This window comes from Vulpes vulpes, chromosome 5, assembly GCF_048418805.1.
Source record: "Vulpes vulpes isolate BD-2025 chromosome 5, VulVul3, whole genome shotgun sequence".
In the NCBI taxonomy this organism is placed as follows: domain Eukaryota; kingdom Metazoa; phylum Chordata; class Mammalia; order Carnivora; family Canidae; genus Vulpes; species Vulpes vulpes.
In genome coordinates, this window is record NC_132784.1 from 15,630,611 (window position 1) to 15,657,403 (window position 26,793).

The following is a 26,793-nucleotide window of genomic DNA, read 5'->3' on the forward strand; positions in this document are numbered from 1 at the left end:
TTACCTAGAACCACCAGCACTCTCCCTACCTCCCACAAATCTTTACAGTGGGGAGGGTTTTCTGTTCTGTGCCAAGGATACAGTGGTGAATATAAAACATCTTGCTTCCATGGAGTTTATGGTCTAGTTGATGCTGCAGTGTTATGATGACAGGGACAGGAGTAAAAGGTGGCAGTGAACTTGTAGTAGAAAACTTGATTTAGCTTTGTGGAGCTAGGAAGGCTTCCTGGAGGCATTGACAGCAGACACTTGTAGATTAAGAGCTGGACAATGCGTGGGAAGTCAGGGGGAGGAGGAGAGAGGAAGGGACAGAAGAGAAGGAAGAGCAGAGGAAGAGAAAGATTTGGTCTGGATCTGGGCATGTGCAGGGTCTTGGAGTCTGGGGAGGACAGAGGGCCTGCTCACCCCACCTGGGCCTAGCCTGCCTCAGTCATACTCAGTACGTTTCCCCAGAGACTCTATCTTGCAGGACTGAGGAGGGGCAAGCAGTGATCTTGGAAAGAGAGAGGCAGGACCAGGTGATCTGCAGGTACATTTGCTTGTCTACACGCTCCCAGAATGCCCATGTTGCCTCTGCTGAGCACTTGGCTGAGTACGGCATTACCTAAGGTTTGCGTGGTTTCATTGGGTTCTGAGAGGAGCTTATGGCCAGTGCAGACACCACCAGACTGGGAGGCCCTGTGTTTGGACTTGTGGGCTGTGTAAATTTTGGGGTCCTCATTCTAAATCTCTGGGGATTCTCCTGGTTTACCAGTAGACTCAGATCTTCTGTTTTTCTTTCAGTGCTAGTGTTTAAAGCTTTGGTTCTCTACCAGTTGCAGGAAACTAAATTCCATTAAAAACTGCAGGCTTTCAGCCATAAAAACTGATGAGTGTTTGTAAATGGCATGGCTGGCTGGGGGGCTGGGATGAGTTGATCCACCAGAGGGGGGCCTGGCCATCCCACAGTCTGCAGCTTCCCCTAGCAGACTTAGAGCACATCATGGCCCTCATTATCACCACCCACTCCTGTGCTGGGTGTTCCCAGGAAGAAGCATTTCTTGCTGAGGAACAGCTTTGGGCTTTTATAGCCACACCACACACGGGGACCTATCAGTGGATTCCAAATAGACTATTTGCATAGAAAGCCACACAGCTGCATACAGTTGAGATCACATAGAAAAATATTTATTCAGTGGATTCCAGTTGATCATTTAGCATGCATTCATAAAGGAACAGAGACACTAAACCATAATGCTGACCCTATATGCTGCTCACTTTGAGTACATGTGGCTGTCCTACAGCTCCCAGACAGGAGGGCTTGTTTTAGAATTATATATTTGCAATTGTAGCGATTTATACCTTGTCTTCTTGTCCTGGAGCTTGTAGAGCAGAATGAGATGGATGTAATGCCTAGCAAATTGCAGGCCATTTTGGAATCTGGGTCTCTGGCCTCAACATGGTGGATGGAGCCACAATGGGGACAGAGTCCTTTCCTAGGCTCCATCAAATAGCTGGGGCAAAGATAGGACATCCAACTATCTGTCTCCATGGACAGAAGCGGCCATGTGTGGCCTTTACATCATTTTAAAGTTGTGGCCTGTGCCCTCCTCTGAAAACAAATTCCAGCTGCTCTTCTGTCTTCCCCTAAACAACATTTCTCAACAGGAAAGAGGGAAAGAAGGCAGATGGGTTCAAACAAAAGTCACTAAGTCCACGGGCCACTGGAAAAGTGACCGCAAGGTATCCAGGCACGCCCTGGCAGGGTCAGAGAACACGGGAGGTGGAGCAGGATCTCAGAGGGTGTATGTCCAGTGCTCAGCCAACACCCAGGCCCCTCACATCCTGTCTGCATTCCTTCCAAAACCTTTCTGCTTTCCTTTGGATAACGTAGCAGTGTGTGGCAACCACCCTTCCAGGAAGCCACCTGTTAGCTGTTAGGAACTTGCCTGCTGCTGCTGTAGTCATTTTCTCAAAGGCATCAAGGAAAGCCATGGAGAGGGGAAGGAGGAGTGTGTGGGCGGCGTAAGCGAGGGCTCTATAGGGCCTGTTTATGGTGACCTTGGGAAGAGATGGAGGGGAGGAGAGAGAAGGCAAAGGCAATACTCAGGAATGAGGGAGGGGTTCTCAGTTCCTGTCAACTCAGTCTGCAGACACTCGGGAAAATGGGATGCTTCAAAATGTGACCAATGTGGCAGTGATAGGGCCACAAATACCCGGTGATCCAGGCTCTCCCTCAACTTGTGTTTGTCTTAGACTAGTTCTCAAATTTGAGTAAGCATCAGAGGTTTCGATGCTGCTGTTCCAGGAACCCTGCTTTGAGAACCACTGTCTCAGTGATGAGAGACTAAACCAAGGTTGGTGTTGATTTGGGCTCGTTGGATGCAGTAAAGTCAGAGAGATCAGTGTCTCAACTGGCTGGCAGAGGCAGATTGGCAAACACAAAGGAATAAATCGAGAAAGTGCTAAAACCTTTTATTGGATGTATTTGTCTTTTCCTGGCTTTTCATTCAACTAACCATATGCTTACTTTCCACTGACAATTGCTATTTAAATGTCACTTGACAAGCAGTTGTTCTTTATCCTACTATATGCTGGTTAATTTATTGTCCACAAAACCTGATGGAGTGTTCTCTAATGGGCCTCATTTCCCACTGTCTCCACCCACCTCTTCATTCTGGTTCTGGCCCCAGCCGTACTGAGGCTGGCAGTGGTTTCCTCTATCCCTTGCTCGTGCTCTGTCTTTGCCTGGGTGCCCTTTTCCAGGCAACTCTCACTCCTCTTTAATTTTCTGAGTGTTCACCCCCCATGGGGAAGGTCAACCAGCTCTTTGCTACCATAAAACTGTGGCCAGATGGCTCTCATGGCCCTTTGCAAACTACCGGGCTGTAGCTGCCTCATCCTCCTCAGCTTTTTATTGTTAGTGCCTAGGACAGGGTGTGTCAATGGCTTCAGCCAATCAGGGAGGTGGTTGTTGAGTGAGTCAAGTCCAGAGGACTGAAATTGAGGGCGAGAGGCGCGGAAGGGGAGATATCTAACGCCTCCTCACTGTGGTCAGGTTAGAGAGACCTTGACTCTGCTGGCAGAAAGAGGATAGAAAAGCTATTTTAAGCACAGAAAACCTAAATGATTCTCCATAACCCCCTCTGTGCTCCCAGGGCTTCAATGATTCAGTATAATGGGACTCCCAAGGCCAGGTGGAAAAGCAAATCTTTGGGATTCCTTTAAATCACAAATTACCTCTGCTGGAGAATGTTGGAATATTCAGATCTTTTTGGCTTAATAAGAGACTAAGTATTCTTTTCTAGCAAGTACCTAAGAAAGATGAACAGACTGATGGGTAGATGGGTCCTTGCTGGCTTGGTCACCAGGTCATGACCTGGACTCCTATCTTGCTTTCCAAACATTGCTTCAGCTCCCCTTGGCTACATCTCACCTTTCTTTGGAGGGAAAGTATGTGTCTCAGGGCTTTGTCGTTGTGCCTGTGTTTGGAGAGCCCGGTTCTAAAACTGAATCCGGAGAATGACTTCAGCTGGGATTTGAGACTGACCTGCCTCACATTGCATTCCATGCTGTGGATAGACACAATTTGAGCCTAAAACTGGGGCAAAGAAAACTCCATTGGACTGGAATGATAGGCTTGTTTGCCAATTCAGGGCGGAATTCCATATTCAGAGCAGTAAGGCAAGATCTCCCTGCCCTTGGAGATCTTGGGGGAATGACTTAGCCTCAGTTTCATCATTTGGAAGACAAAAGGGTTCTATGCCTGGTCTCCAATCTGCTCTCCCAATCTCGGATGATGCTAAGATGAATTCTGGGGAGCACACGAAGAGCTACCTTCACTTGAAAGGCTAGAGGGGAGAAGAGAGAGCCCAGAGTTAGATGAACAAATATGGCCATGTCCCAGGTGGCATAGCTTCACCTCTTCCACAGATTGCACCAGGCAGGCTGACTCAAATGCTGTTGAAATGTCAGGCTTTAGGATGAGATGTTGTTGGACATCGGTATTAGTTCTGTTTTTTAAACAACATTACACTGCCAAGAATAAATCTGTGTCCTCGTCTAACGGTGCCTGTCATTTTAGTGTAGTGATCAAGGAGGAAAAATGGAAGTACTTTATGTGGAAGAACAGATAAGCTATGAAGGTGTTTCTTAACCCAGAGTGCAAGGCTGTCTGGAATATAATACAACTCTATCAATAATGCAGTTAAAATAGTTTACCTTCTTAACACGACTGGGTTCAGTTCACTGATCTTCATTCAAGTTCACCGTAAAGTTATTTAACTGTGGGCTACACATTATACCATACAGACCAAAGCATTATAGATTTTTCCAAATGTAAGTCCAAGCTGATTGCAGCAAAACATAAATTTTCAAATCCTTAATATACTCTATTAAGGCACGAATGAGATTTTAAAGCTTTGTCTCAACTAGAGTAGCTAGGACTCGAGCTGAACTAGTTGCAAACAGCTCAATAAAAAGTTTACCTTGGGACATGGTAGTTACTCTCAATGTCATCTAAAATAATGCACTTTCCTCGCCACCCGCCCCCCCCCAAATGTGAAAGTCAGCAATCACCTGTCATCGTAAAATGACAAATTTCAAAAGGGGGCTGGTTCGGTTACCAGAGGCTTCCCACCAGAGGCTGACCACAGATGCACACTTCACATGTGCCAGGGGTGGGCGCCGGTAGGCCTAATGCTCCATTTTCCTAGAACAAAATTATCTTTCAAAGTGCAGGAGGAAAGACACCAGCCATTTTTCCCAAACTCTAGTTGCTATGGGAGAAGTATATTCCAACAACCCTGCAGGGTATTTAGTACAATCTGTTATTCCAAAAGGACTAGGCAGGATTTAGAAAGAGAAGTGCACAATATCATTTTGTGCTCTGAGGACGATTTAGACTATAGATACCTGGCAGTCCCCTCATACAGAGGCTTTTGATGAAAAGACTGGCTAAACCCACTCTACCCTAGGCTGAGAATGCCTACTCAGATATGGGATCGGGATCCAGTCGGCTGCATCAGAATCTTAGGAAGAACAACACAGGTGGGATGAGGGAGCCCTTGGTTTGACAGGGATCATACACTGGGTATGTGGCTGGGAAGGGGGGACATTAAGGAGTCGTCTTGTGGGGACAGGTGCTTTAACTTGTACTATCGATGCAGCCATGTGTGGCTGGTCCTAGTTGAAATGTATTGTAAGAATAAAAACCGCACTGGGTCTTCAAAGTATGGGGGTGGGTGGAGAATGTTAAAGCTCTCAATTTTAGTTTGCATGTTGACATTGCACGTGAAATAATATTTGGGGAGCTGCACATAAGAAACATTCAGCTTGACACCTTGTTTTTCTGCTTTTTGAATGTGACTATTCAAAATATTAAGTTTAAACCCACCTAGGTAGCTTACACTTCTAGTGGTCAGGGCTGCTCTATATCCATTTCCTGTCTTTTTCAAATAGAAGAACATGAGAAGCAATAATGGGTCTCTCAGGAAAGATAATAAGTGTATAAAGGATGTTGGAGTCTTGGCAAGCACATGTCCCAGTTGCAGGATGTGGGCAACTGACCTGAGCCTCAACTTCCTCCTCTGTAAAATGAAGATAGTCACAGAATTGGTCTCACCAGGGTATTGTCAGAAGTGACAAATGCACAGGAAAAAAAAAAAGCGTGGAGGGCTTAGCACAGAGCCTGACATAGGGAAAACTCGGAACTTTACATTATTCTTGGTTATATGTAAAGACTTTTCTGATGCCTAATATTTTTTAAAATGATTCTATCTTTTTGAAAGAAAGCATGAGCAGGGGGAGGGGGAGAGGGAGAGAGAAGCAGGGAGCTGACCCAGGCTCATCCCGGGACCCTGAGATCATGACCTGGGCCAGAGGCAGGTGCTTAACCGACTGAGCCACCCAGGCGCCCCTCTGATGCCCAGTTTTTCATCCCTGTGTATTTCTAACTCTGCTCTTGTTCTCCGGGTCTATATTTGTGATCCTGCCTTGCTACCGTACACCCACAAAGCTGAGATTCCCCCTTTCCTTATCATTGGAGAATCTTGGGTCCAGTCTCTATCTTCAGCAACTTGTTCAGAATAAGGCTCCCCCAGCTTACTGGCCTCAGCTCACTTGGATTGCAGAACAAAAATTTTCTCCTGGCTAAGACTGCAAAGTCAGGCCACAACTCTTCAACTGCTCCCATCCCTTGCCTCATGCCTGACATACTCGGTCTTGCTTTTTACTAAACTTCTTTTGATGGGAAGGTCAGTCAAGGACAACAGATACCAGCAAAGGGGGTGAAGGTAACAAGAAGGGTCATGCAGACAGGAGCTCAGTAGAACGGGGCCAAAGCCAGGATGGAAGCACAAGGACTTCGTAACTCGCCCCACAACCCCAGCCCTTTATCTCACTGCCTTTTCCCCCATGGGCTTGAAAAGCTGTGCTGGGTTCAACCCGAGTCAGTACAAGTGGGTTCTTGTCGCCTTGCTAGATTCTTGCCTCCTGAAGCTTCCTACAGAGCAGGTCAGCACACATCTGAAACCCTGTGCTCGATTTCCATATCCTGGGAACTAAGTCTGCAGATGGAGGTGGTTGCGCTCGTGTGAAAGGTAGCGGCAGAGAACGGAAGCCTCAGTGGAGACACGTAGCTTCCCTAGGCAGACGCTTCCCAGCCTTTTCAGTTAACGACACGAACCTTTGAGTCAGGACCATCTCTGATAAAACACGAGGAGGAATCACTTACCAATTACTTTGAACAGCACACATGGCTGGAAGCATCCGTGCTTCTCAAAGCGGGGGGAGGAAGGCTCCCAATTTCCTATGCAAGTATTTTTTTTTAAACACAGGAAAATGCTGATTTTTGTTTCCACTCAGCAGCTGTAACTGGAGGTGATTCAGACTATACTCTTTACTTAAGGGGACTTTTTTTTTTTTTTTTGCCTTTTCATCAGATCGATGTTACTTTGCTCATTTTATTTTTAGATTTACTGAGTGTTCTCAGAGAAGCGACTCAAAGGAAAGAAATAAGCAAATTGGTTTGAGTTTTAAGCTTGGGCTGAGGTTTGGCAAGAAATGATCAGGGGAGGGGAGTTTCCAGGCCACCATTGCTGACAGCTGGGATTTGTGGAGGATTTGTTGAGGGAGCTGGGTCATTTATTTCAGTGCAGAGAATATACCTAAGGCTGCTCAGACACCCAGGTAAGGCTTGCTCAGGTGAGTGTGTGTGGGAGGGCCGACCCTGGATGTGCAAATGTGCTGGTTTCCTGGAGCATTTATTAATGAGGTATGTACCATGGATCAGAGGCAGAAAGGGATTATTGCCAACCACTGCTTCCCTGTGGTTTCCTAGAAAATACAAACGTTTGAAATGTGAACAAATCTTCTTACTATGATAATCAAATTTAGGAGCAGGAGGAAGCATTTCTAAAAATTCAAAACACAGCTTTTAAGATCTCAGCTCTCCACACAGGAACTTAAATTCTGGTGTCTTGGCTCAGGGTGAAGAGAGCACACGATCTGTTGATTCCTGCATAGATTCCTGATCTTCCTCTTTTGGGACGTGGTGACTTGGTTCTGTTTTTTTTTTTTTTTTTTTTTTTTTCGGTTGCTGTAGATAAATTCTCCTTTTCTCTGTCAGAGGTCACAGAAACAGATGAGCATGTAATTTGACATGCAAGTATGTGGGCATGCAGACATGTCCATTCATTCAGGCAACTCTTGACCTGCATATGGGTCACTAAGTGGTGGTCTTCCAGGGCCTAATCCTTTTGGAGGCTGCTGTTAACTCTGTGCTGCAAAGGTTAGCTACTGGCTGAACTTGAAATTTGCTATTTTCCATCATTTGAGGATAATTGTCTCTCCCCTCCTCCCCCCATGAGGGTGGACAAGATGATATAACTTAAAAAAAAAAAAAAGAAAAATCTGAAAATGAACAGAAGTCCTGTTGGAGATAGAAGCATTAGAATGACAGGTGTGCACACCGAACAACATTCTCAGTGCCGGGCTTTTCCTGATTTTGTGTCACTTGAAATGGAAAGCGCGACCAGTGTCCCTGGCTACCCTGCTTCCTTAGCAGGGACACCGTTTCCGCTCATCCTGAAAATACCGCTGGGTGTTCATGTGGACATGTGGACGTGGTCTGAAGATACAGGTATCGTCCCACCTGATCTTCCATAGAGTCTAGGTCGATTTCCTGAAAAAAAGGCAGAACTGGGTGGCTGGCCTGCCTAGTAAGCTTCCTGGATACCCAGCAAGGAAAACATGTTTTAAAGTAAGAGCTATCAGAAAGGGAGACAGAACAGGAGACTCCTAACCCTGGGAAAGGAACAAGGAAGGGGAGGAGGGTTGGGGTGACTGGTGTGGGGCACTGAGGGGGGCACGTGATGGGATGAGCACTGGGTGTTATTCCATATGTCAGCAAATTGAACACCAATAAAAAATTTTAAAAAAATATAAAAGGGAAAAAAAGTAAGAGCCAGCAACAGGTACAAGTGTCTAAAGCCTTCGCGGGTCCTTAACCGGGTGCCCCCGCCCTTGAGCCCAGGCCCCTCCGCCGGCTGCTCCGCCCCGCCCCGCCGGGCCTCATCCCTCCCCTTCCCTGTCGCCCCGCCCAGCCTCATCCCTCCCCGTCCCTGTCGCCCCGCCCGGCCTCATCCCTCCCCGTCCCTGTCGCCCCGCCCGGCCTCATCCCTCCCCGTCCCTGTCGCCCCGCCCGGCCTCATCCCTCCCCGTCCCTGTCGCCCCGCCGGGCCTCATCCCTCCCCGTCCCTGTCGCCCCGCCGGGCCTCATCCCTCCCCGTCCCTGTCGCCCCGCCCGGCCTCATCCCTCCCCTTCCCTGTCGCCCCGCCCGGCCTCATCCCTCCCCGTCCCTGTCGCCCCGCCCGGCCTCATCCCTCCCCGTCCCTGTCGCCCCGCCCGGCCTCATCCCTCCCCGTCCCTGTCGCCCCGCCGGGGCTCATCCCTCCCCGTCCCTGTCGCCCCGCCGGGCCTCATCCCTCCCCGTCCCTGTCGCCCCGCCCGGCCTCATCCCTCCCCGTCCCTGTCGCCCCGCCCGGCCTCATCCCTCCCCGTCCCTGTCGCCCCGCCCGGCCTCATCCCTCCCCGTCCCTGTCGCCCCGCCGGGGCTCATCCCTCCCCGTCCCTGTCGCCCCGCCGGGCCTCATCCCTCCCCGTCCCTGTCGCCCCGCCCGGCCTCATCCCTCCCCTTCCCTGTCGCCCCGCCCGGCCTCATCCCTCCCCGTCCCTGTCGCCCCGCCCGGCCTCATCCCTCCCCGTCCCTGTCGCCCCGCCCGGCCTCATCCCTCCCCGTCCCTGTCGCCCCGCCCGGCCTCATCCCTCCCCGTCCCTGTCGCCCCGCAGGGCTGATCGTGGTGACCCTGGCCGTCTGCTGGCTGCCCAACCAGGTGCGCAGGATCATGGCCGCGGCGCAGCCCAAGCACGACTGGACGAGGCCCTACTTCCGCGCCTACATGCTGCTCCTCCCGGTCTCCGACACCTTCTTCTACCTGAGCTCCGTCGTCAACCCGCTGCTGTACAACGTGTCCTCCCAGCAGTTCCGCACGGCCTTCGGCCAGGTGCTGCGCTGCCGCCTGGTGCTGCCGCCCGCCCGGCACCGCGCGCACCTGCGCGGCCCCGAACCCGCGCCCTCGGGGCGCCGCCCCCTCCTCGCCGCCGCGCCCCCGCCCGGGTCCCCGGCGGGGACCCCCCAGGTGCGCTTGGCTACTTTCCAGAGCGAGCCCGAGCCCAAGCCCCACAACGGTTTGCAGGAGCAAGAGGTGTGAATGTCCAGGATGCGACAGGCCTGGAGGCCTACGTGGCACCCCCACCCCCACCCCCACCCAAGCGACGTTAGCCTGCCACGGGGGTGACAACACACTGTGCCTGGGAGGGGCAGGGGTCTTGGAAGCAACTGGATGCCCCCCTCAGTGCCTTCTAAGGGCTGATGACCTGGACTCTGGGGACAGACTTGGGGGTCCAGGCTCTTGCTCACCCCTTCCTTTAAGTACACACTGAAAATTCAGACCGAATTTATTCAGGGCTTACAAAAATGTTTCACACGGAGCTCTTTCACTGGCAAAGGAACGGAAGATGGTGATCCTACTCCCCTCCCACCCCAGAATCAAAGGACACCCAGGAGAAGCGGGGGAGCGAGGGCCCCAAGCACGATGCAGGAGGCGCGGGGGTCTCCTTCACCTTCAGCAGTGAGCCCAGAGGAGGGCTAACTGGAGGAGCAGGATGGTGGTGGGGAGCCCCGGCCGAAGAGCCAAGGCCGAACTGCTCCGTTTCTTGGGCCGGGGCCCGTTGCAAAGAGGGGTGTTGCAGCAGCTGATGCACACTGAGTTCAGTTTCCCAGGGGAGCAGAAGGATTGGTACCCGGCGGAGGCGATGAGGCAGGCTGCTGATGATGCACACGACTTGCGGTACATGATCCCTGCAACACAAACCCAAGGACCTGGGTTAGCTGCTGTTTCTTAAATGACAGCTCATCTTTACTCCTCCCACAGCCCAGGAAGTCGCTTTGGGTGGTTTCATTGAGCACTCCCCCCCCCCCCCCCCCAAACTATGTAAGTAAGAGGACTTCTTCATCCTACAGCTCCCTTCCTTGTTGTTGTTCCAAAAAGCTATTTCAGCATCAGCAAAGAGCTATTAAAATCAAAGTGCACTTAAAATTCAGACAGAACTTTTTATTTACCTTTTTTTTTTTCTTTAAATTGCTGTGGCTGTCTCATGCCAGGGAGAGCGATACTATACTTTATGATGGCTCTCACCTATGTGTTTATTAAACCCTAAAGTGATCTGAAGAACTAATACTAGAAGAACATGATCCCTATTGAAGGAGCCCTGATTTTTCTGAGGTTTCAAGGTCCACCACATTTTAGGGAGGGGGTGGCCCAGTGTACCCAGGAGAGCCTTTTTCCAGGAAACAAGCTTTGCCCTCAGAATATATGGCCATCTGCCTATTTAGCATCATAGCCACCCTTTAATAACCTAGGAGCTCATATGACATGTCTGAATTACAGCACTGTCATCGAATAATCAGCTCTTAAAGCTGGAACCTTCCTTAAATAATAGCTAACTTCATTTTCATGCTTTCCTGTATGCCAGGCACTTTACAGAGGGCTATAGAATACAAGTTCATTTACCACCTGCAGTGACCCTACAGGGGAGGTCCCCATTTCAGAGATGGGGCACATTAAGGGCAAGAGAAGTTGAGGAATTTGCCTGAGGGCACACTACTGGCCTAGAGAAGAGCTGGGATTTGAACGTAGCATTCTGCCTCAATTCTGTCAAGACCTTATGACTGTATATGTGCCAAAGCAGCCAGTCATAAACTACAAAAACGTGGGGTTTTTTGAGAAGGGGGAGATAAATAATACGACTACAATAGCCAGACCTGGAAGTAAATGGCTTTAGCTTGTGTGCTGCCCTGCACAGCTGAGAGCTCAAATGTATTCCACTAGTAGCCAGGGCTCCTTACTTTCTGACTCCCTGCAGAGATGTTTTTTGCAGGCATTGCTTTGGCTCGCACCCCCTCCTCATCAATTGTGGCTTTTAGTTATGGAGAAATAGTACAGAATTGAGCAACCTAAAACTTCCAAGTGGAAGGTAAAGAAATACTTTAAAACATACCATTTTAAGTCATTTTTGTGCTATAGATGCTCTGGTAAATGTATCGGGAAAGATAAAGTCCTTGGACAAAGAATGTGTGCATATGTGTGTGAGAGGCACTGATTTGTTTAAAAAAAAAAACCTGCTGCTGGGCATTGCCCATTAATAGTTTCCTGTATTCTCTACATTTTCTATCCATTGCCATTTAAGGAAATTTTACTGCCATTGGCTAGTTCAACTTCAATAAACTTAATTTTTCACTGTAAAAATTCACTTAATAAAGTATTTTTTATTTTAAGAAAAATTCAATGAGAGAAGATAAAAATGTCTCCTAACTAGCTCCACCTCAGAGGTTAGCACTCTTCAGTGTCTGGATGGCCTCCTTCCAGGCCTGTTTCTATACATTTACATATGTCTCCATGGAAAAATGAAGTATGTGTGTGTACACAGCTTTGTTAATGGTATCACGTCCTATATGCGGTTTTACAGTTTGCATTTTTACTTAGTGACCAGGCTAAGTGTGTATTTTTAAGCCTAACTCTGTAGGGCTAAGGGATGATGATGATGAGATAGATTAGATAAATAATACACAAAAGGAGCCCTGATTTTTGTGACTGCCGCCCACAAGACATTGGTGGCAGCACCTATTCTGGTGGCCAGTGGAACTTATGCTTGTGTTCCCACAGGACTATATATATGTCCATCCTTTAAAGTTGGTGCCTCCAGGTCTAACTTCCAGTTAGCCTGGATCAAAGCACTGAGAGCCTCCCCTTGGGGACACCGACCTGTCTTGGCACATCCTCAACTTCCAGAAACTATTAAAATGAAAATAGGCTGCTTGAGAAACACAAAGAGGAATAATGTAAAGAAAACAGAGGAGAAAGACTGAGATAAAGCTTCAGAAATAACCTTACAGAAACATGTAATTTACCGCACAGAGTTAAAAGTAATGGTCCTAAAGATGCTCACCAAACTTGGAGAAGAATGGATAAACATGGTGGGAACTTCAACAAAGAGACAGAAAATATAAGTATCAGGTAAAAGTCACAGAGCTGAAGAATACAGTAACTAAACGGAAAATAATACCAGAGGAGCTCAACAGCAGGACAGAGAAACTTACTCCATCAGAGCAGCAAAAAGAAAAGTATAGGTAGATGAAGGGACCTGAGAGGCCACATCAAGTAGCTAACAGTCTCTTTTTTAAGAGACCCCGGAGGACAAGACGAGGACAAAAATATAGGCTGAACATTTCCTGAACCTGGGGAAGGAAAGAACCATCCAGGAAGCCCATAGAGTTCCAAATAAAGTGACCCCAAAGAGACACACACCAAGACACATTATAATTAAAATGTCAGTGTTAAATGCAGGAAGAGACTCAAAACCAGCAAGAGAAAAACAACTTGTTACGTACAAGGAAACCCCCATTACGCTATCAGCAGACTCTTCAGAAACTTTGCAGGCCTGAAGAGGCATGATATAGTCCAAGTGCTAAAAAGGGGGAAAAATTTCCAACCAAGAACACATGGCACAATTATCCCTTAGAAATGAGGGAGAGTTTCCTAGGCAAGCAAAAGCCAAATGAGTTAATCATCACAAAACTTGCCTTACAAGAAATATTAAAGGGTCTTCTTTAGGCTGAAAAGAAAGGGTGTGAAATAGTGGCAAAACAGGGATGCCTGGGTGGCTCAGTGGTTGAGCGTCTACCCTTAACTCAGAGTGTGATCCTGGGATCAAGTCTTGCATTGGGCTCCCTGCAAGGAACCTGCTTCTCCCTCTTCCTATGTCTCTGTCTCTGTCTCTCTCATGAATAAATAATTTTTTTTAAAAAAAATAGTGGCAAAACATATAAAAGCTATATATCTCACTGATAAAGACAATATAGCAAAGGTAGTGGATTAATTATAATGCTAGTGTGAAGGTTAAGGGTTACACAAGAGGTAAAATGTAACATGTAAAACATAAAATGGAGGGGTGGGGAGTACAAATGTAGAGCTTATGAATGCCTTCAAGCTTATCAACTTACAAAAGACTGCTGTAGATAGAAGTTGTTATATGTGAGCCTTAAGATAACATAGCAAAAACCACAAGTAGATACACAAGAGAAAGGAATCTAAGCATACACTAACCAAAGTCATCAGATGACAAAGGAAGAGAGCCAAAGAAGGAACAGAGAAACTACTAAACAGCCAGAAAACAACAAAATAGCAGTAAGTATATATCTCTAAATAATTTAAATATAAATGCAAAATTCCCCAATCAAAAGATGTTGTTGCTGAATCCAGCCACTCTACAAAACAAGACCCATCCATCTATACACTGCCTATAAGAAACTAATTACAGATATTCCCTGTAAGTGGAAACCAGAAGAAAGCTGAGAGAGCTATACGTGGACAAAATAGGCTTTAAAACAAAGACTGTAGGGCATTACATAAAGGGGTCTATCCAGCAAGAGGAGAAAACATTTGTAAATATTTATGCACCAGCACAGAAGCACCTAAATAAAACAGCAGTACAATACTACTCAGGGACTTTAGTATCACATTTACATTAATAGAGCATACACACAGAAAATCAACAAGGGGGGATTCCCTGGGTGGCTCAGTGGTTTGGAGCCTGCTTTCGGCCCAGGGCATGGTCCTGGAGTCCCAGGATTGAGTCCTGCATCAGGCTCCCTGTGTGGAACCTGCTTCTCCCTCTGCCTGTGTCTCTGCCTCTCTCTATCTCTCTTTCTGTGTGTCTCCAATGAATAAATAAAATCTTAAAAAAAAAAAAGTCAACAAGGAAACCTAGTCTTAATACTGAAAGAGATGGAATGTTCTGTATATGTTAAGTCCATCAAACAGCAACAGGGCAGATGGAGAAGATGGTACAGGAGGATCCTGAGCTCACCTCATTCCACAGCCATTCCAAGGCAATAACTATATCTATGCAACTAACTGAAAATTACTTGAAAATTGGCAGACCAGATATTCCACAACTCCTCAAAGAAAAAGGCTACAGGGGTAAGGGTGAGAGAGAGAGAGGCAGCTGAGAAGCAAACCCCTGGAGCACATGCACATACTCACAAGTGGAAGAGAAATCACAAGCACAGAGGAGCGAGGGGATTAGACCCCACACTGGGTAACCCAAGCCCTAAGGACTTGCACTAAGAAGATGTCTGGCTTTGAAAATCAACAAGGATAAATTCTGGGAGAGCCAGAAGGCAGCAGCAAAGAAAATCCTTACCCTTAAAGAGACAGCATGCTAAATAAATTGGCCTGAGACCCAGCATAGAAATAGTACTTTGCAAAGCACCTGGGGTATACATAAAGGAGATTTATTTACTAATCTTAAAACTTGTGCTGGAGGGGCAGGGATCTTTAAGAGTTCTCTAGGAACAAATACTGGTGGCCACCATTTTTCTTGTCCTCCCCCAGCCTAGACAGCCATCACTTGCTGGAGCCAGTTATAACATTCTCCATCTAATTTGCTAGTATCAAAATGACTCCTGCTCTGAAAAGGGGAAGAGATAAGCCTACATAGTGTGTCTGGAATTCTTGCATCCAGGAGTCTTAGCTAGATGCATAGGAAGCAAGCCCTGGCATTTGGTATAGGCAAGACAGAGGCTGATTGCAGACAGCTAGGCTGACTGCTGGCCCCCATCTGCCAGGAAGCTCACAGTGGCTGTAGCTGGGTTTCTCAACAGCACATGAGGCAAACCTTGCCCCGTGAGCAACACAGCAGCTCAAGTGGCTTACTGTAGCCAGCTGGACTGAGGCCAGCTCCATCCCCACCATACCCATAGAAAATGTGACTCAGCCACAACAGGAAGGCCTGCTGTTGTACAAGGTAGGATTACACTTGGCCTGGACCTCTTCTACACAAGACAACTGCTTTCAAGACCAAGGGATGCAGTTGACCTACCTAATAGAAACAAACACAGAGAGCTAGAGAAGAGTCTGAAGAATATGTTGTAAATGAAAGAATAAGACAAAATCAAAATAAAAAAGTGAAACCGAGATAATATGCTTGAGAGAATGGATAAACTCAGCAAGAACTTCAAGAAGTGGAAGATATAAAAAGAGTCAGAGCCAAAGAATACAACACCCGAAATGAAAAATACACTAGAGAGAATCAACCGCAGTTCGGAGGATGCAAAGAATGTATCAGCGACCTGGAGACAGGGTAATGCAAATCACCAAGCTAAATAGCAAGAAGAGAAAAGGAATGGAAAATGAGAATAGGTTAAGGAAACTCTGCAACATTATGAAGTATAATAAAAGTTGAGTTGTAGGGATTCCAGGAGAAGAAGAGAAAAGGGGGCAGAAAACATATTTGAAGAAATAATAGCTGAAAACTTGCCCGATCGGGGGAAGAAAACAAACATCCAGATCTAGGAGGCACAGAGGGCTCTAAGATGACGAACCAAAGGCACACCAAGATACGTAGTAATTAAAATGGCAAAAAGTGGTGACAAAAAGAGAGTCTTAAAAGCAGCAAAAGAAAAGTTATATGTAAAGGAAACCCCACAAAGCTATCAGCTGATTTTTCAGCAGAAACATTGCCAGACATAAGGGAATTTCATGATGTATTCAAAGTGCTGAAAGGAAAAAACAAACAACAAACTTAGAACAAAGAATATTCAGCAAAGCTATCATTCAGAGTAGAAAGAGAAATAGTTTCCCAAACAGAAATCAAAAGTTTGGTTTTGACCACTAAACTGGCCTAGCAAAAAAATTTAAAAAGGAATCTTTTAAATGTATACAAAAGGCCATAACTAGAAGAAAATTATGAAAGGAAAAAATTAATTAAGTAAAAGCAAACATACATTAGAGGTACTAGATTAATAACTTATAAAGCCAGTATGGAGATTAAACCAAAAGAGTAAAATCAGTTATATATACAAAAATTAGTCAAAGGACACACAAGATTTAAAAATGTAAAATATAACATCATATGTGTAAAATGCCAAAGGGGAATAGAAATGTAGTGCTTTTACAATGTGTTTGAACTGAGTGAACATCAACAATATAAACTGCTGTGTATGTAGGATGTTATATATGAACCCAATGGTAACTACAAACCAAAAACCTGTAAAAGATATACTTGGCTTTATTTTCGTGTAACACTAAAGAAAACCATTAAACCATAAGAGAAGAGAACAGCAAAGAAGAAACAGAATATAACTACAAAAGCAAGCAGAAAACAATTAAAATGGCAATAAATACATACTTATAAATAATTACTTTAAATGTAAATGGACTAAATGCTATGATCGAAAGAAGGGTGACCAAATAGATTTAAAAAAAAAACAAGACCCATCCATATAACTGCTTACAGGAGACTAGCTTTAGACCTAAAGACACATACAAACTGAGAGTGAAGGGATGGAAAAAGATATTCCATGCAAATGAAAGTGGGGTGGAGGAAAGCCAGAGTAGCAATATTTATATCAGACGAAATAGATTTTTTTTTTTTTTAGATTTTATTTATTCATGAGAGACCCACAGAGAGAGGCAGAGACATTGGGAGAGGGAATAGCAGTCTCTCCATTGGGAACCTGATGCAGGACTCAATTCCAGGACCCTGGGCTCATGACCTGAGAGCCAAAGGCAGACACTAACCACCGAGCCGCTCAGGTGCCCCAGACAAAATAGGTTTTAAAACTAAAGTAAGAGAAAAAGAAGGGCGTTATATAATAAAGGGTTAACTGAACAAGAAGATAAAACCATTGTAAATACAAATCCATCATAAGAGCACCTAAATACATAAAGCAAATATTACAGACATCAAGGGAGAAATTGACAGTAATACTAGAGTAGGGAATTTTAACACCCCACTCAAACTGATGGATCATCTAGACAGAATCAAGGAAATGGTGGCTTTCAATGACACACCAGGCCAGATGGACCTAACTGGTTTACAAAAAACATTCCATCCCCAAACAGCAGAATACACATTCAAGTGCACATAGAACATTCTCCAAAATAGATCATATATTAGGCCACCTTAATCTTTGAAAAGATAAACCAAGTTGATGAACCTTTAGTCAGACTCAGCCCTGAAATAAAATCAGAAATAAAGAATAAGTGAGAAAACAAAAATACAAAGAATTAGAATACTATGAAAAGTTATATGCAACCTAACATAATTTTATTTTAATAAATTATTAAATAAAATAAAATTAATAATTCTGTTTAATTTTAATGAATTATTAATTATAAAATAAAATAATTTTGTTTAATTTTAACAAACAACCTAGATAAATTCCTAGAAAAATATAATCTTCCAAATCTGAATCAAGAATAGAAAATTTGAACAGACAAGATATTGGTAACAAAATTAAATTAGTAATCAAAAACCTCCAAATAAACAAAAATCCAGAACCAGATGGCTTCACAGGTGAATTCTACCAAACATTTAAAAGAGTATCTATTCTTAAACTATTCCAAAAAATAGAAGAGGAAAAAAACCTTACAAATTCATTTTGAGCCAGCTTGCCACATGAGTCGAAACCAGACAAAAACACTGCCAACAAACAAACAAACAAAACAACAAAAACAAGACAACTACGAGGCCAATATTCCTGATGAACATAGATAAACAAAACATTAGCAAAACAAACTCAACAATATATTAAATGATCATAATCAAGTGGGATTTACTCCAGCGATGCAAGGTGGTTCAACATTATTCACAAATCAATATGATACATTAACAAAAGGAAAGATAAAAACCATATGACCATCTCAATAGAGATCAGAAAAGCATTTGACAAAAGATAACAATGTTCATGGTTTAAAAAACTCTCAACAAATTGAGTTTAGAGGGAACATACCTCAATATAATAAAAGCCATATATGAAAAACCCACAGCTGACATCATACTCTAGTGAAATACTGAAAACTTTTCTTCTAAGATCAGGAATATAACAAGGATGTCCACTCTCACCACTTTTATTAAACCTAATAATGGAGGTCCTAGAGGCAGCAATCACGAAAGAAAGAAAAGGGATCTGAATTGGTAAGAGGTAAAACTGTAGCTATTTGCAGAACACATGACACTTCATATAGAAACCTTAATATTCTACCAAAGAGCTATCAGAATAAATGAATTCTGTAAGATTGCAGGGTTCAGAGTTAATATACAGAAATCTGTTGCATTTCTATACACTAATAACAAAGTAACAGAGAAACTAAGAAAACAGTCTCATTTACAACCACACAAAAATATAAAATTCCTAGGAATAAATTTAATGAAGGAGGTGAAAGGCCTATACTCTGAAAACTATAAAGCATTGATGAATACAAACAAATGGAAAAATATTCCATGATCATGAATTGCAAGAATTTTTTTAAATGTCCATACCACCCAAAGCAATGTACAGATTCAAAGCTGTCCCCATCAAAATACCAATAGCATTTTTCATAGAATTAGAACAAATAATCCTAACATTTGTAGGAAACCACAAACGCCCTTGAACAGCCAAAGCAATATTCAGAAAGAAGAACAAAACTGGTGGTATCACAATCCCATATTTCAAGATATACTACCAAGTTACAGTAATCAAAATGGTATGTACTGGCACAAAAATAGATGTATATATCAAAAGAATAGGATAGTGAGCCCAGATATAAACCCACACTTATAAGGTCAATTAATCCATGATAAAGGAGGTGAGAACATTCAATGGGGAAATGACAATCTTTTCAATAAATGGTTTTGGGAAAACTGGACCACTTTCTTGTATACACAAAAATAAACTCAAAATGTATTAAAGACCTAAATATGAGACCTGAAACCATAAAACTCCTCAAAGAAAATATAGTCAGTAATTTCTTGGACATTAGTCTTAGCAATATACATATCATTATGTCTCCTCAGGCAAAGAAAACAAAAGCAAAAATAAACTATTAGAACTATACCAAAATAAAAAGGTTTTGCATAGCAAAGAAAAACACCAATAAAACAAAAGTTAGCCCATTGAGTATTTACAAATTGAAGATATTTACATGTAATATATCTGATAAGGGGTTAATATATAAAGTACTTACACAACTCAACACCAAAACAAAAAAATAATTCAATTAAAATAGGCATAGGACCTGAATAGACATTGTTTCAAAGAAGACATAGAGATAGTCAACAGACACATGATAAGACACTCAATATCACTCATCATCAGGGAAATCATGGGGAGATATGACCTTACACAAGAGTGGCTAGTATCAAAAACACAAGGAATAATAAATTTTGGCAGAGACGTTAAAGATACCTTTATATACTATCAGTAGGAATGTAATTTGGTATAACTATTGTTATATTTTGAGTTTCCTCAAAAAGTTAAAAACAGAAATACCATATGATCCAGTAATTCAACTATTCAGTTTTTACTCAAATAAAACAAAACACTAAGTTAAAGGCTATACGCACCCTTATGTTTATTGCAACATAAGCTAAAGTATGGAAGCAACCTAAGTATCCATTGATTGATGAATGGATAAAGAATATGTGCTATATATGTACAATGGAATATTAGCCATAAAAAAGAGTGAAATCTTGTCATTTTGACAATACAGATGGACCTAGAAGGTATTGTGCTAAGTGAAATATACTAAATTATCTTACCTATATTGTGAAATCTACAAAACAAAAACAGCAGTGCCTGGGTGGCTTAGTCAGTTAAGTGTCAGCTCAGGTCATATCTCAGGGTCGTGAGATTAAGCCCTGCATTGGGCTCTATGTTGGTTGGGCGCGAAGCCTGCTTAAGATTCTCTCTCCCCTTCTCCTTCTGCTCCTCCCCACTTCCCACACACTCGCTCTCTAAAGAATGAAATGAAACCAAACAGATGCTTAAATACACAGAATAGACTTGTGACTACTAGAGGAGCAGTGGGTGGAAAATAGGTGAAATAAATGAAGAGGGTTAAGAGTTACAAACCTCCAGTTATAAAATAAGCCACAGAAATGAAAAAGTACAGCACAGATAATAACATCACAAATATTGTAATAATGTGGGGTGGGAAAAGCAACAAAATATTTTTTTTTCTCAAATGTACATGGAACATTCTTCAGGATAGATCTTATGTTTGGACATGAAACAAGTCAACAAATTTGAGAAGAGTGAAAATATTTCAAGCATCTTTTCAGACCACAGAGGTATGAAAGTACAGATCATTTAGAAGAAGAAAACAGAAAATTCACAAATATGTAGAGATTAAACAATGACCTACTGAACCACCAGTGAGTCAACAAAGAAATCAAGGCAAATCAAAAAATACCTTAAGACAACTGTTAATGGAAATACATCATAACACAACTTATGGAATGCAGCTAAAGCAATTCTTTTTTTTTTTAAGATTGTATTTATTTATTCATGAGAGACACAGAGAGACAGAGACACAGGCAGAGGGAGAAGCAGGCTCCATGCAAGGAGCCTGATGCAGGACTCGATCCCAGGACTCCCAGATCACCTCCTGGGCCAAAGGCAGGTACTAAACCGCTGAGCCACCCAAAGAATCCCAGCTACAGCAATTCTAAGAAGGAAATTCGTCATGATAAATGCCTACCTCAAGAAATATAAGAAGCCTCAAACAACCTAACTTTATGGCTCAAGGAACAAGAAAAAGAGTTCAAAGTTAGCAAAACAAAGGAAATAAGAGATTAAAGCAGAAATAAATGAAATAGAGGACAGAAAAACAACAGTAAGGGATAACCAAAGTAGGAATCGGTTCTTTGAAAAGATATAATTGGCAAACCTGTAGCTAGATAGACCAAGAAAAATGAGAAGACTCAAATAAATAAAATGAGAAATGAAAGAGGAGACATGATACACAGAAACACAAAGGATCATAAGAGACTACTATGAATAATTACAGGCCAAAAAAGAGCCAAAAATATATAACTGGGAAACAGCAGTCTCTTCAATAAATGGTGTTGGGAAAACTGGATCAATATCTAATACCAAAGACAAACATTAACTCAAAATGGATTAAATACTTGAATATAACACCTGAAATCATAAAATTCCTAGAAGAAAACATGAGAGGTAAGCAACTTGACACTGCTTTTCATGATGATTTTTTGTATTTAACACCAAAGGCTACAAAAGCAAAAATAAGTAAGTGTAAGTACATCAAATTGAATAGCTTATGCACAAGGAAACCATCAGCAAAATGAAAAGACAACTTACTGTATAGGGAAATAAATGTATGTAAATCATGTATCTGATAAGGGATTACTATCCAAAATATATACAGAACTCATATAACTCAACAGCAAAAAAATAAATAAAAAATAAAAAATACACAAAGGCTCAAAATGGACATTTTTCCAAAGACATATAAGTAGATGGCCAACAGGTACATGTAAAGATGTTCAAAATCACTGATCATCAGGGAAATGCAAATCAAATCATAATGAAATATCACCTCATACCTATTAGGTCAGTTATTACTAATAAGAAATAACAAGTATTTATGAAAATTTGGGGAAAGGTAACTCTTGTGCACTGTTGGCAGGAATGTAAACAGAAGCAACCATTATAGAAAACACTATGGAGTTTCCTCAAAAAATTAAAAAACAGAAGTACCATATGATTCAGTAATTCTACTTCCAGGTTTTTTTTCTGAAGAAAACAAAAACACTATTTTGAATAGATATATGCATCCTTATGTTAATTATAGGGTTATGTACAATAACTAAGATATGGAAACAACCTAAATGTCCATCAACAGATGAACGGATATAGAAAATGTGACCTATATACAATGGAATATTATTCAGCCATAAAAAAGAACAAAGTCTTGCCATTTGTGACAACATGGATGGACCTTTAGGGCATTATGCTAAGTGAAAGAAGTCAGACAGGGAAAGATAAACGCCATATGATCTTACTTATATGTGGAATCTGAAAACAAAAACAAAAGCAAACCAAAATCATAGATACAGGGAACAGATTAGTGGTTGCCAGAATAATGCATAGCATGGTGACTAGTTAATAATACTGTATTGCCTATTTGATAGCTGCTAAAAGACTGCATTTTAGAAGTTCTCATCACAAGAAGAGAAATCCTATAACTACGTATGTGATACATGTTAACTAAATTTATTACTGTGGTGATCATTTCACAATATACAAAAATAGAATATGTTGCCCATCTGAAATGAAGAGTTATACATAAATCATACCTTAATAAAAATAAAAAAAAACTTTAAAAATAATTTTAATTTTAAAAAACCTTGAAAAAATTAATGCCTGAAGTTACAAAGAGATGTGCCAACAAAGCCACAATCTGCACTTTTGCTGATACCCTCACATCTTTAGTCAGAAACAATTTATCTTTGTAAGGGAAGTGTGTGTGTAGTGGGGTGTGTGTGCAGATCTGTGGCCACGTGGAAGCCCTTAAGAAAGTGGTTCATGAATGGACAACACAAAAAAGACGCTATGAATGAAAAAGTTGTGAGCTCCACCCCTCACAAAGGGTATTCATCATACTAAGAGAGGGGGAAAAAGGGTCTGGTGCTAGAGAGATGTGTCAATTGATTGGCTAGCTACTCCAGGCAAGAGCACCATGAGGAGGTCTAGGAGTAATGAGAGTGCCAGAATGATCCCTGCATGAGCCATGAGGTTTAGGATAGCTGCCCTGGTCATAGACCACTGTGAGCTTCCCATAAGGGAGTCTAAGTTCTAGGGACTAGAGCTAGAGATACTGTGGATGAGATCAGAGGTGATTAAAAAGATTTCTAACCAGATGCAAGGACATTTGGGCCTAAGAGACATCAAAAGTAAGTGATGAGTAATTATCTGGTGTTGGGGTATTAAGGCCCTGGTTTGCAGATATTCAAAAACAAAGAAAAAATGCTCTAATATTCAAATATTAGCAGAGGTAGAGGAAAAATGTAGGTATTGTACTAGTGGGAATGGGCAAAGTAATATTTAAAAAGACTTTGAGTAAACAGAAAGCCATTTTACTCATATGTTTGAAATCAAAGTGGTAGAAATGTCTGGGTAAAACTGCCTTTGAGAACCAGGTGATAGGGCTGAGGGTTGAGGGTTGAGGCCAGGATAGAAACTTGATGGTTCATAATCTGCAAAAAAGTGAAAAAAAACCTCAGAACCTCAGCTGGAGAAAGAAGGGGATTCCAGTTCCATTCTAGGCTCTACAGCAGGAAGGATGGGGATGGAGAGTGGAGAGGAGGGCAAGGGACAAACTGGAAGTGGTGGGGAATACTGAGAATTTCCCTACTAGGAGCATGTGACTGAACCCCACACAGGCAGCTATAGGGCTTTAAGAACTGGTTAAGAAAACCACAGGAGAAATCTTGAAGAAACAAGGGGTCGACCTACATAGAATAAGAGGCTGTAAAGGAAATAGGTAGGTTGCTAAGTGTGGAGGGTCAGATCACAGCTTAGAACTGTTTAGCTGTTCCATCACTCATAGTTTATCTAATCCCAAGTGGATCTATGATTTAAATGTTGAAAAAAATCATAAAAGTACTAAAAAACACTGTGGGGCCTGGGAGATTTATCATTTAAGAATAACGAAGGCTATGGGTGCCTGGGTGGCTCAGTTGGCTAAATGGCTACCTTCAGCTCAGGTCATGATCCTGAGGCCCTGGGATCAAGCCCCACATTCAGCTTCCTGCTCAGTGGAGAGCCTGCTTCTCCCTCTCTACCTGTCCCTCCCCCTCACTCATGCTATCTCTGTCTCTCCAAATAAATAGGTAAATTAAAAAAAAAAAAAAGAGTGAAGGCTCTTCTATGATGCACATTCAGAAGCCATTAAAGAGAAGACAAGACTACTAAATTAGACCACACAAAATTTTTTTAAAATTCAGATTTAGAACAAACCATCCTAATATTTGTAGGGAACCACAAAACATCCCCTAATAGCCAAAGTAACCTTGAAAAAGAAAAGCAAAGCTGGAGGCATCTCAATTCCAGACTTCAAGGTGTATTACAAAGCTGTAGTAATCCAAATAGTATGGTACTGATACAAATAAATCAATGAAACAGAGTAGAAAACTCAGAAATCAACCCACTACCATATGGTCAATTAATCGTTGATAAACCAGGAAGGAACATCCAATGGGAAAAAGACAGTCTCTCCAATAAATGGTGTTGGGGAAACTGGACAGCAGCATGCAAAAGAATGAAACTGGACCAGTTTCTTACACTATTCATAAAATTGAATTCAAAACGGATGAAAGGCCTAAATGTGAGAGCTGAAACCATAAAAATCCTAGAGGAGAACACAGGTAGTTACCTCTTTGACATTTGCCATAAGAACTTTCTATTTATAGCTCTGGAGCCAAGGGAAACAAAAGCAAAAATAAACTCTTGGAACTTCATCAAAATCAAAAGCTTTTGCACAGTGGGTACCCGGGTGGCTCAGTTGATTAAGTGTCTGGCTTCAGGTCAGCTCATGAAAACAGGGTCCTGGGATTGAGCTCCATGTTGGGCTCTCTGCTCAGTGGGGAGGCTGCCTCTCGCTCTCTCACTACCTATCCCTTGCTTGTGCTGTCAAATAAATAAAATCTTAAAAAAGAAAAAAATCAGAAATATGAATTGGAACTTTCTTACAGCTTAGCTCATGTTCTCTCTCTCTCAAATAAATAAAATCTTAAAAAAAAAAAAACACCAAGCTTTTGCACAGGAAATAATCACCAAAACTAAAAGGCAACCTAATGAATGGGAGGAGATATTTGCAAATGACATATCAAATAAAGGATTAATATTTAAAATATGTAAAGAACTTATAAAACTCAATACCCAAAAAGCAAATAATCCAATTAAAAGGTGGGTAGAAGACATGAATAGATATTTTTCCAAAGAAGACATCCAGATGGCCAACATACACATGTAAAGATGCTCATCATCACTGATCATCAAGGAATTACAAATCAAAATTACAATGAAACATCACGTCCCACCTGTCAGAATGGCAAAACCTAACAATACAAGAAAGAACAGGTGCTGGCAAGGATGTAGAGAAAGGAGAATCTTTTTACACTACCCAGGAGGATGTAAACCGACGCAGCCAATATGGAAAACAGTATGGAGGTTCCTCAAAAAGTTAAAAATAGAACTATCCTCTGATCCAGCAACTGTACTACCACGTATTTACCCAAAGGGTACAAAAATGCTGATTCAAAGGGATACATGGACCCTGATGTTTACAGCAGCATGATCAATAACCAAATTGTGGAAACAGCCAGTGTCCATCGACTGATGAATGGATAAAGAAGATGGTATATGTATACACAATAGAATATCACTCAGCCATAAAAAAGAATGAAATCTTGCCATTTGTAATGACGTGGATGGAGCTAGAGAATATTATGCTAACCAAAATAAGTCAATCAGATAAAGACATACCATATGATTTCACACATGTGGAATTTAAGAAACAAAACAAATGAGCAAAGGGGATAAAAAAAGAAGAAGGCAAACCAAAAAACAGACTTAACTATAGGGAACACACTGATGGTTCCCAAGGTGGTTGGGGGATGGGTCAAATAGGTGACTGGGTACACAAAGGTACACTTGTGATGAGTACCAGGTGTTGTATGGAAGAGCTAAATTACTATATTGTACACCTAAAATTAATATCACACTGTATGTTAACTAACTGGAATTTAAATAAGAACAAACAGTGTATGTTCTCATTCATTTGGGGAATATAAATAATAGTGAAAGGGAATATAAAGGAAGGGAGAAGAAATGTGTGGGAAATATCAGGAAGGGAGACAGAACATAAAGACTCCTAACTCTGGGAAACAAACTAGGGGTGGTGGAAGGGGAGGAGGGCGGGGGGTAGGGGTGAATGGGTGACGGGCACTGAGGGGGACACTTGACGGGATGAGCACTGGGTGTTATTCTGTATGTTGGTAAATTGAACACCAATAAAAATTAATTTATTTAAAAAAATAAATAAATAAAAACTTTAAAAAAATTAAAAATACAAAAAAATAAAAAGGAAATTATTAGGGGAAAAAAAAAGAAAATAGCATCAGTGAGCAAGCCCCTGACTTAAGATAATCTGAAATCCATGACAGCAACGATAGCAAGTTTCTGTCATCAATAAATGTATAACAAAGGTATGGGAAGATAAACGGATAGCAGCAGAGGTAAACTAAGGGAAAATTTGTTCTTATGGGTACATTTAACATTATATTATTTTACAAAGAGCATGATTCAAAGTGATAATATTTCACATTCTAGGAAAAGTTCA

At 42.3% G+C, this 26,793-nt stretch overlaps 2 protein-coding genes across 3 annotated transcripts in view; one reads left to right on the forward strand and one right to left on the reverse strand.

Annotated features, from left to right (window-relative positions):
• The window catches only part of GPR39 (G protein-coupled receptor 39), a 197,604-nt gene extending 186,966 nt beyond the window's left edge, over window positions 1–10,638 (forward strand). The window contains exon 2 of the mRNA XM_072757590.1: window positions 9,329–10,638. Coding sequence (XP_072613691.1) covers window positions 9,329–9,750 — 422 coding nt within the window. The 3' untranslated portion in view covers window positions 9,751–10,638. The remainder of the gene's footprint in view (window positions 1–9,328) is intronic.
• Window positions 9,986–26,793, reverse strand: part of LYPD1 (LY6/PLAUR domain containing 1) — a 44,528-nt gene continuing 27,720 nt past the window's right edge. For both annotated transcript variants that reach the window (XM_072757593.1, XM_026015570.2), the window contains exon 3: window positions 9,986–10,400. In XM_072757593.1, coding sequence (XP_072613694.1) covers window positions 10,165–10,400 — 236 coding nt within the window. In that variant the 3' untranslated portion in view covers window positions 9,986–10,164. The remainder of the gene's footprint in view (window positions 10,401–26,793) is intronic.